This window comes from Perca flavescens, chromosome 15 (assembly GCF_004354835.1).
Source record: "Perca flavescens isolate YP-PL-M2 chromosome 15, PFLA_1.0, whole genome shotgun sequence".
Taxonomy (NCBI): domain Eukaryota; kingdom Metazoa; phylum Chordata; class Actinopteri; order Perciformes; family Percidae; genus Perca; species Perca flavescens.
This window is the reverse complement of record NC_041345.1, coordinates 5,774,559-5,786,044: the sequence shown is the minus strand read 5'-3', so window position 1 is coordinate 5,786,044 and position 11,486 is coordinate 5,774,559. Positions and strand designations below refer to the sequence as shown.

The following is an 11,486-nucleotide window of genomic DNA, read 5'->3' as shown; positions in this document are numbered from 1 at the left end:
TACTTCCTGAAACAACTGGCTTCTCGGTTTCGGTGACGTATGGAAAGTGAAAGTAATAAAGTATGGGCCCTACTTTCTGTCGCAGTTCTGGTCAGTGGCCGCAGGGGGCTGCAGAGTCCTGACTCCCTTTGTATTTGTATGTTTTTGGCCAAGAGGTCAGAAGAAGTATTCAGATCATTTACTTCAGTAAAAGTACTAATACCACACTGTACAAAATACTCTGTCACAAGTAAAAGTCCTGCATTGAAAATGTTACTTAAGCAAAAGTGTGTAAGTATCATCATGAAAATGTACTTAAAGTATTAAAAGTAAAAGAACTCAGATGCAGTTTAATGGTCTAATCATCTCAGCTGGACTTGTAGGACCATATATTGTTGGGTGGTTTCATTAATAATAAAACATATGTTATAAACTAGATGTGTTTTGTGTGCAAAAATCAAAATCCTTAAAGTAGTAACTAAAGCTGTCAGATTAAGTAGAAGTAGAAAGTTGCATGAAAAGAAATTACTGAAGTAATGTTTAAGAACATTCAAATTGTACTTAAAGGTCCCATGGCATGAAAATTTCACTTTATGCATTCCCCCAGCCTGCCTATGGTCCCCCAGTGGCTAGAAATGGTGATAGGTGTAAACCGAGCCCTGGGTATCCTGCTCTGCCTTTGAGAAAATGAAAGCTCAGATGGGCCAATCAGGAATCTTCTCCTTATGAGGTCATAAGGGGAAAGGTTACCTCCCCTTTCTCTGCTTTGCCCGCCCAGAGAATTTGGCCCACCCATGAGAGAGAGACGTCATGGCTTTCAAACGAGCAATGTGGCAGTTGGTCAAGGTCTATATAAAAGAGACTTCAGATACAGTATTAGGGGACCACTAAGGTCTATATAAAACAGACTTCAGATACAGTATTAGGGGACCACTAAGGTCTATATAAAACAGACTTCAGATACAGTATTAGGGGACCACTAAGGTCTATATAAAACAGACTTCAGATACAGTATTAGGGGACCACTAAGGTCTATATAAAACAGACTTCAGATACAGTATTAGGGGACCACTAAGGTCTATATAAAAGATACTTCAGATACAGTATTAGGGGACCACTAAGGTCTATATAAAAGAGACTTCAGATACAGTATTAGGGGACCACTAAGGTCTATATAAAAGAGACTTCAGATACAGTATTAGGGGACCACTAAGGTCTATATAAAAGAGACTTCAGATACAGTATTAGGGGACCACTAAGGTCTATATAAAAGAGACTTCAGATACAGTATTAGGGGACCACTAAGGTCTATATAAAGCATCCAAAGAGCACCATGTCATGGGACCTCTAAGTAGAGGACTTGAGTAAATGTACTTAGTAACATTCCACCACTGTTTTGGTCATTTTATTAGCATAAACATTGGTTGAATTTGAAATTGCAAAAACATGCACTTTTGTGCTCCGGATGCCAAAATAATGTGAGTGTGTAACACTACGTCATCCTGTTTTTACACAACTTAAATTCTATTTTTACTTTCATCCTGTGTGACCTATAAGAGTGGTTCCCTACTCGGCGGTCAGGCCCCTAATCTAATACATTCTGAGGGGTCCCCAGATTATCAAAGGCGCAAGAAAGACAATCGTTTGAATTTGATTCAGACTTTTCTCTGATTTTTCACAGTTTTCTTGTGAAGTAATACATGCACTATATCTGAAACGTTTTGTTTTTGTCTCTTTCACCAGCTTTGACCTTAACGTCATCATGCATTCATATGCAGATTATGTGACAAAAATGATTTCCACAGATATATGACAGAACTATGTAATTTTTTTAATTTCTTTGACTCAGTCAGGCTGTTGATCATAGTCTTGATCGTAACCTTCCAAGTCGTCGTAAATAACATCTGTGTGGTGTTCCTGACAGGCCTGCACCACCTGCAGGACGGTTTCAAGGCGTCGGTCCAAAGCAGAGATGTGCGGTTCAGAGAGGAGGGGGGCCACGCCCGCCAGAGGGTCCTGGACCAGCGACTCCCGCATGACATCACTCAGACGGAAGCCAGGGAGGGACAGGACACGCAAGCGCAGGAGGGTGGAGCGATGGATCCTATAAAGTGAGCGAGTGAAGAGCAAAATCAATTGAAAGGTTGACACCCAAATAATCCCGAGTTTTGCAAGAGCATTTAGGTTTCCTCACCCCTCTCTGGGTCCTTCATTGGAATACATGTCGATATTTACTAAATTAAATGTTTTCTGTACTACAACTTACAATGACATGGTTGTGGCTACTTTCTCACAATTTCTTTCACCCATCCTCAGAGATGCTACTAAGTCTTTGAGCTAGAGCACATGTGTCAAACTCAAGGCCCGCGGGCCAAATGCGGCCCCTCGCAGATTTTAATCCGGCCCGCATATCAATTTAGGTTCACAATAAATTTTGGCCCGCCTAGTTTTTGGAGCTTTTTCCTGAAGTTTTTGTCACTTTTGCAGATGCTTTTCGTGCCTTTTTCCCACGTTTTGGGAGCATTTTCTGGCATTTTTTCCAATGTTTTTGTTGCTTTTTTTCTTTGATGGCTAAGTTAATTTTTTGGGGCTTTATGTCGACCAAACTGTAAGTAAGAATATATGAGACATGCAATAATCCAGTAAAAGATCCTTGACTTTTTCGATGAAATAAAAGCATGTGAATAAACTAAACATGTCTGGCCCTTGATGTGATTCTTAGTTTCCAGTGTGGCCCTCTGGGAAATTGAGTTTGACACCTCTGAGCTAGAGTCCACATATTTAGCATTCAGCGCTTCTTCTGTTTGGGCCTTGTCTTTTTTTGTTTTTTAAGATAATTTCTTTGGGGCATTTTGGGCCTTTATTTCTGACAGGAGAGCGAAGACATGAAAGGGAAGAGAGAGGGGGGTAATGACATACAGCAAAGGGCTGCAGGTCAAAACCGAACCCATGGCCATTGCGTCCAGGCGCCCTACTTTGGGCCTTGTTGTAGGAAGTTTTTAAAGCCAACGCTTCTGATGAATGACACAGCAGCTGCCGGTGCAGTCGACATGTTTGTCGTCCTCTCTCACGTGTGGCCGAGTCGAGTCCGAGTCTCAGACTCGAGTCCCCATCTCTGCCCATCCTTCATTTTTAAGACATTTTTGTCTTTTGTTTTACCTGCAACATTGTTTCAAAGGAGTGAGAATAGATGGCTCATCCCGAGAGTGACGCCCAAACCTGGAAAACATTATCGACAACATTTCAGCCATAAGAAAGTATAAATAAAATGTAAGTGTTTGGGCAGTAAACAAGTCACACAATAATTGTTTTAAAATATGTGTTGTTACATCTACTATAATAACACCATTATCATGTGAGTCAGCAGCAGATGTTCCTGGTACTCACGCCCGTCCATTATCCAGATGCAGCAGAAAAGTCTCATTGCCAAATTTCTCAAACGTCTCATAGTGATGTCTGTCCATGTTGCCTTTGAATGAAAAAAAACATTATGTGACTATGTGAGAGACATATTTGTAGAAATGGCAAGAAGACACATAAAGACATAATGGCACTATGGTAACACATACAGTAGAGGTCAGTGACCCCCATTACACTGCCTTAAGTTGCAACTGACTACTGGGTGGAGTTTAAAATATAGAGACTGACTCATGAGGAAGTCCAGTACAGCCATGTCTATGACTTCCAGCAGTCTGTTGCCGTGGTTGTAAGGAGGCGTCTGTTTCACCGTGTCACAGAAGGCCGGGTCCTTCTCCCACCTGGAAACAACAGTGAAGTTAGGTAGAAGAAAATGGATACCGATCGGCCACAGTGATAGCATTCATTTATAATAAATCATTTTAGTTGGAATGTAAGGATTATTTTTTGTTCCTTTTGTTACAGTTAAAAATAATTTCTTGCCGGTTTTGTTTTTGGTAAATGGACTGCATTTATATAGCACCTTTCTACCTAACCATACAAAGCCTTTACAATTTGCCTCTCATTCACCCATCTATACACACATTCATACATACAAGCGCTGGGATTCAGTGTCTTGCTTAAGGACACTTCAACATGCGGACAGGACAGGAGGAGCCAGGGATCAATCCACAAACCTTGTGATTAAAGTATGACCTGCTCTACCTCCTGAGCCACAGCCGCCCCAATATAAGCAAATAGATGATGAAAATAAGACAACATGCCAGAACGGTGCCCAAAAATGACACAGTAACATTATTTCTAGTTGCCAAATCAATTAGATCAAATGCTGCATATTAGTGTGAGAACCTCGGAGAGCTCCTGTAACCCGGCCCAGTGGTCCCACGATCAGAACCTTGGACAGCGATTATGACAGTCTGTGCATAATGTTCTTAAACAGGAAGACTCTACAGACTGTGGGCTGAGCTATTGGTATTCTCCAGCTTTAATAAAATTTTATGTTAGCTTAATTCACTTTTGCTTTGTTGTGATCCAGAAGTAAAATTGCATATGGTCTTGTAACAGCTTCATCACTGCACAGGGGCGTGTAAGAAAGTACTGACATTACTCTTATTGTTTGTAATAATTGCACTAATGATGAGTGATAGTATTGCCATCTTTATTGATTAAACTAACTAGTGTGTTAGCCACATATTTAATGTTGTGTTGCACTTCTTCTTCTTGACCACCAGAGTGCAGTGAAGACTCATGATTCTACATACACTCATCTTAATTTTAAAGTGCTCATATTATACTTTTTGGCTTTTTCCCTTTCCTTTATTGTGTTATATATATATATTGTGCACATTATAGGTTTACAAAGTCCACCCCAAAAGGACTTACCATCTCCAACAGAAAACACTGTTCACAAACTGCTACAAACAGCTCTGTTGTAGTCCAGCCTTCACTTCCATAACGAATGTCCGTCACGTTGTAACACACGTTATAATGCTCGCCTAGCTACTGTCAGGGCATGCCCTCATACTCTGCTTCTGACTGGCTAGTAGTCCTAAACTAGCTACTGCGCATATGCGACTCCCAACAAAGATGGTACAGAAGTGAGATGTCTCACTCTGTAGCTAAAACAGAGAGCTCAACACACAGGGTGAAAAGATGAGCTGCAGCAATATGCAGTACTACAAAAATATGGTGTTTTGTGAAAATGAAACCCCGTAAACCTATTCTGGTACAAACTCTAAATACAATTGTGAAGCTGAAAATGAGCATAATATGAGCACTTTAAACTCCAACAGCAACAAGATAGAAACATTAAAATTTATAACATTTAAAACAGAGAGAGGTGTTTCCAATATTCTGTCCACCACCAAGTGGATGAATGCATGAATGCAGCTGGCGATGACGTGGCTTATGACGCCTATATTGATACCTTTAAACAAAAATATTAGAGAGTGTTCTCACTGTGCTAGCTTGGAGCGGCTGTAGGAGCGTCTCCATGGTGACCTCCAGGATCTGCGGGGAGCTATGGCGAGGTCAGGCAACATGGTAGCCAGGGAAACCTCCAGCGCATGTGGCTGACCGCACACTGGGTGCTCTGTCGAACAGTAGTACTCACACTGGCCATAGAAGCACACGTTCCCCACTGGAGTCAGAGAGGCGACAGCTTGAGTTTAGTGGTCGGGCAGTTTTTATGGACAGCAGAGTTGGGACCAAGTCATTTTTTTGCAAGTCAAAAAGTAAGTCTCAGGTCTTTGTACTCTTAGATTAGATAATACTTTATTAGATAATAATAATGTATTATTACTCAAGTCCCAAGTCAAATTCAAAGTTAAGACAGGCAAGTTCCAAGTCGTGTGTGTGTGTGTGTGTGTGTGTGTGTGTGTGTGTGTGTGTGTGTGTGTGTGTGTGTGTGTGTGTGTGTGTGTGTGTGTGTGTGTCTGAAAGAGAGATGGCGTTAGAGAAATGCTTACAAATGCATCCGTTGCATTCCCCCATAGGGTTGTGCTTTTTGTGTTATCTCATGGCTCTATGATGGAAAAGACCAAATATGAATATTGTTGATGTTAGTAGATTCAGGAAATTAAGTGATTGGAACAGCTTTCAAATAATATACTTTCATCTTTGGGCTTGGGGGAAGGTCTCAAGTATTTTCAAGTCAAAAGGCTTAAGTCCATGTGAAGTCATCAGTCATTGGTGTTAAAGTCTAAGATGAGTTACCTTTTTTGATTTTATCAAGTTGAGTCTAAATTCAGCAAAGCTGTGAATCGAGTCTGACTCGATTCCAAGTTATGTGAGTCAAGTCCACACTAGTATGCCAGACGCTTGGTGTTACTAAGTAGTGCAGGTGGGTGTAGGCATCTACATACTGTCCTAAATGCATGGCCACACACACCAGGGGAAGTGAAGAAGGTCCTAGACAGCCTGCGGTCAGTGGTAATCTCTCTGATCTCCGAGGTGACATTGATGAGTCGACCGACCACTGGAGGGATCCTGTTAAAGCCCAACAATCTGAAAAAAGGAAAGATACACAAAAGAAGTAAGGACAGAGAGCATCAGCGAAAATAAAGGACTGAGCTGAAAAATTGAATGAAAAAGAAGTAGAGCAAAACACTATAATTCTTTTCAATTTACACTTTACTCGCATCCCGATGCTACGATGCTGTACAGTAGCTTCATGAATGGGTAAACTCAGAGTTGCACCAGTGCTGTGGTGGATACAGAATGCTCTGTCTACCCAGCAGGACCTCTGCCAGCTGCCTGCTGACAGAGTGTAAAGGCTCTGTACCTGTCAAGGTGAAAGGCAGCAATCTCTGCATTGTGTCTTTCAAAGTCTGAGAAGTAGAAGAGGTTTGCATCCGTCTCAGCGTTTCTGGATTGTCTGTGCAACAAAATCACACATAAACGGGAACGCATGAGGCTATATGCTGATCTCATTTGTAATAGTCAAATGTGTGTTGTGTTGTTTCATTAAAAATGTGACCTCTAGTTGTGATTTAACTGAACCGGAGCAACACAAACACTTTCGCATTCAGTCCAGTCCAATATTTCGGTTTTCAGTGTCAGGACAGTGGGGTCTTACTTCATTGGTTTCAGCAGAGCTTTTCCGTAGTTTGGGAACGATAGGAGCAGTTTGAGCTGGGTGCCTCCTGTCTTCTGGACTGAAAGATATGCATGAAGGGAATATGGAGTGCACATTAAAATACTGCAGTCATCACACACTTGCATATTTGATTTTTTTTTTTAAAGACACAGTACATGTAAGGGTTATACGAGTACTGAACAGGGTATATGTTTAATGCAGTGCAGTACACCTGTTTGTCTACATGGACATGGTGGCCTAGTATATAGTTAAACCACAAACTGCTACTAAACCCTCCATTTGGGTTAGGATTTAGGGTTACATGCGTTGGTTGGTGCATGCATATGCTTGTAGGAGCAAGTCCAGTAAATAATTCAAAAGATATAAATCCTGAGATCTCATATTTATTTATAATACCTGTTTATAAATTTGATTAAAGGAATGTGAACTCAAATGTTTAAAGATATATACACTGTGGTGAGTGTTAAACATGAAAGAAAAGTCGGCCTGTAGCTGAGATTAGTGCCTAATCTGCACCGTCTCAATGCATTATTCATTGTGCGGCGTGCTCGAGACAGGGACGTCTGAGATGAGTAAACACAAAATGTGCATGTGTATGTGTTAATGCAAGGGTAATCGTGTGCCTATGTGTGTGTATGTGGGGGATGCATGCACTCGGTTCAGTGTGTGTGCACGTGTGTGCGTGCATGTGTGTGTGGGTGTCAGTGTAAAGTTGTGGGAGTATTATTTTTGTGAGCCTACAACAAAAAATAAGATTTAAGATGATCTGTATTTTCGCCATCACTTTTTTCTTAACCTTGACTTTGTATTATGTGCGTGAGTGTGTTTCACCACACCAACAGTACACACAGTAAATGTAATACAGATATTCACAATGCACACACACAATAAATGTGTGGCCTAGAACACATGCCATCTCTATGTTTGCTTTCCCACCTTATTCAAACTTTCACTTTGAGATTGAAAGGATTTGTGGGTCATCAAACAATGTGCTGAATCCTCCTGTTTTTTTTATACTAAGTACATATGCTTTGTGATACGTGTAACTTTGTGTGAATGTGTGTATGTGTTTCTAAAAACCTCACAAATCCTCACAATTCTAAATATGAACTTTGGCACCGTTTACTGTATTCACAGAGTGACATTTTTAGTCAATACTGTGTTGCCTCTGGCTCAGGAGCTTGTTTGTATAAAAGGATTAGAGATAAAATGAGAAACCAAGCCTGGTTGTGACTGTGTAATTGCATCAAGAGGTATCTGAAAGACCTTACTTAAATCAAACCTTAGCACTTGTAAAGTAAATAAAGATTATTAAATATTGTAGGACAATTCAGGGTAAAGAAAAGGTCAGTTTCAAAATGAAATTTCAGGGTATTGAGCAATGTTGAGCTCTGAAGTGTACTGTTTGAAGTACCGTGTTAAATCTGGGCTGCCTTGAACCCACCTAGGCAACAAAATGTGTAAAACTAATCTAAACATGGGGATAGTGGCACTGAAAATGAAAAAAAAAACAGGAGTTCTAATGTAATACAATCTAATTTAACTGTTATGCATATTAAAATCTAGTAAACTAGACACCACTTATAAAAACTGGCTCCACAGTAAAAGCCTTCTCAATCACATTCTAAATATGGTGCTGAATACAGAGCCAGATCTTCAATATGTTAATGACAAAATGAAGCGCTTTCACACAAGTTCAGGTGCGGGTTTTGGCAGAACATTGATACTATTTCAAGAATCATTGCCTGAAGCATTTTCGTGCCACTGAGAATTAATTCTCTGTGGCTGACACTTCAGGAAGCATATTTTGGAACAGAAAGATTAAAGAGAGAGGACTGATATCTAATGTATAGAAGTGGTAATCCTTCACCTTCGTCACTGTGTGTGCACCCTCATCTAACATCACCCTTTTTCTTCTGTTAGACTTCCCTGGCTCTGTCTTTTCTTCTCTCTGTCCTCTAACTGTCAGCCCCCGTCCCCCTCATTTGCTCACCGGCACCGAGGACACGTTGCGTTGCCAAATAGTGAGTCAGCTGGGCCAGATTGGGATCCTTCCTGTTGTACAGCTCCCAGCGAGAGATGCCCAGGTGGAACCGGAGCCAGGGAGGGTGGGTCTCCACATTGCTCGTCCAAGTGACTTTGTCGTAGCTTTCCTCTTCACTGGCACTCTGCCTTCGGGGGAGGAAGAGGAGGTGATAAATAGGCACAACTGGCCAGTTAAGGTTACAGTCAAGCTGAAGTTCAGAGAGTTTGTTTCAGGATGACTCAGAGATATAAAACAAGCTGTAGGTGTTACCTGTGTAATGAAGAATGTTCTATTAAAAGCAACACACTAGCAACTAAAGCAACACATAATACATCGTTTTGCAATTTTTTATGAAACTGTGGGACAATTGTAATACAGTATGTTGTTCTATACAGTCATGCTTGCTTTCTGAGGCTATTTTTAGGCACATCGATGCGTTGAGCTAAATGCTAATATTAGCAAGCAAACATGCTAACAACGACAATGCTAAAATGCTGACCACCCTTTTGGTTCAGCATGTTTGAATACTAGCTATTTTAAATTAGCACATACAACAAAGTACTGTCTACTATCTTATTTAGTGTGTTATGGGAATGCCATTAGTTTTGCAGCTATAAAACAAAATGTTGGACACTTAAATGTTCGGACCTGCTAATCATTCAGGGGTTCACCAAAGTTGAATGTTTGGGCCAAATTTCATGACAATCCAGTGGTGGACCGAATGACAAACTGACCATCCACATAGCCATGCCACTAAGATGGCTAAAGAGAGGCTTATGATCTCATCTGTAAAGCAAGCCAAAACCTTTAATATTAACATTTTGGGAAGATTTTAGTGCGGAAAACTTGGAACTCAGTACCTCTCCAATTCCCCAGCCTTGTGAAGAACTATTAATTCAAAAAACAATGTTATTGCATAATCTAAAGGACATTTAATACATATGAAGAACAGTGGACATGCTTTTTTCCAGACCTTTTATTGTTCATACTTATAGATTGATCTATTATCAATTTCTTCTTGTGTTTCACCTACCACTGACTGTCATATTCATTGGCTTCTTTCATCTCCTCTTCCTCGCTTCCTCTATCACTTGAATGTTCATTTGTCTTCAGCATCAGCAGCCAATCATCGTCCTGCAGCTCTGGACGTGGCAGATTGTACAGCGGGTGCTCGAACAACGCCTCCAGCTTAGAATGGCCCTTGACCTTTTGAATCCCTTTTCTAGCTCCAATCAGTTTCTTTTCCCTCTCAGTGGCATCACTGATGGAGTCTTTCTCTTTACGGTGTAAGGTGTTGGCATTCAGTTTGTGATGCTCCTCATTGTGGGAGATCGATGGCAGTTTATGTGAAGAGGAGACAGCTGAAGAGGAGGAGTGTGAGATGGACTGATGCTGCTGAATATCTGTTCGTGGAATGGAGGAAGAGGAAGAGGTGGGAGGGACACAGACTGTCTGGAGGACAGAGAGACAAAAAAATGCCAGAAGGAGGTGGAGAGCGAGAGACAGACACGCCAGAACCAGATAGATGGAGAGAATGGATCGACCCAGGTTCTGTCGTATCATGCTGGAGGATAGAGAGGCAGCAACAGAAAGAGAGAGAGAGAGAGAGAGAGAGAGAGAGAGAGAGAGAGAGAGAGAGAGAGATATTTAAAATCCAGACAGTGTAGCCCTGCCAACCCTTCAAACACTATCATGACGAAACATTTTCTGATCATTGCATTCCACTCATACACACTTAGAGGAGTAGACAAAATAAGAAAAACAACAGATGAATAAGAAGTATTACTTTGAAGTAACTGAATTGCTCACAAAGGTATCTGTATTAACCTGTATTAACTGCCAATTAGCACTTGATGATACAACTCGCACAGTACTGGCCACATTAAATGGATAAGAGGACTATAGCCAGGTTTCAGGTATTTGGTCATAAACCAAAGTATTGGATAGTTGAAAGTGACCTGATCATGACGGTTTGAAAAGTTAAGGAATCACCAAACTTAGACACATTTCTTTCAGCCATCAACCCTCTGAGGACAAAAGATGCAGCGGTGAGTCCAAGTGATGCTTGACAACACTCCTACTCAAAAAAATATTCCAAAATTTCATGTTAGATATTTGTTAACTATTTTATTCATATAGACTTACCAAACTTATTTCAAGCACCAAAACAATTGAGTGCAGGTATGTAATCTCTTTATACATTGCTCTGGAAAAGTTTTGGGCATCACTATGCAGAAAGCTGAGTTTGTCCTGAACATTTTGATATGAAACACACAGGGATCAGTTATATGCAAATACCCTTAAAGGAGAATTCAAGAAGATATCTAAAAAATGCCCTTAGACCTCAGAGGGTTAATGTCCAACCAATTTAATGACAAACCATCAAATAGTTGTGGCGACATTTCAATCCAAACCAAAAATGTCAGGTCAGAAGATCATCAAAGTCTGTAGACTATATCCAACGTA

General features: G+C 40.7%; 1 protein-coding gene across 1 annotated transcript; it reads right to left on the bottom strand.

Annotated features, from left to right (window-relative positions):
• Positions 1-1,824: 1,824 nt before the first annotated feature.
• Positions 1,825-10,583, bottom strand: fam20cl (family with sequence similarity 20 member C, like). The gene is made up of 10 exons (XM_028599122.1): positions 10,054-10,583; positions 8,988-9,166; positions 6,974-7,052; positions 6,680-6,772; positions 6,287-6,402; positions 5,356-5,536; positions 3,628-3,737; positions 3,367-3,448; positions 3,139-3,198; positions 1,825-2,083 (listed from the first exon to the last, which is right to left on the bottom strand). Exons 1-10 carry the CDS (start codon positions 10,581-10,583, stop codon positions 1,825-1,827), a joined length of 1,689 nt encoding a protein of 562 aa, XP_028454923.1.
• Positions 10,584-11,486: the final 903 nt, after the last annotated feature.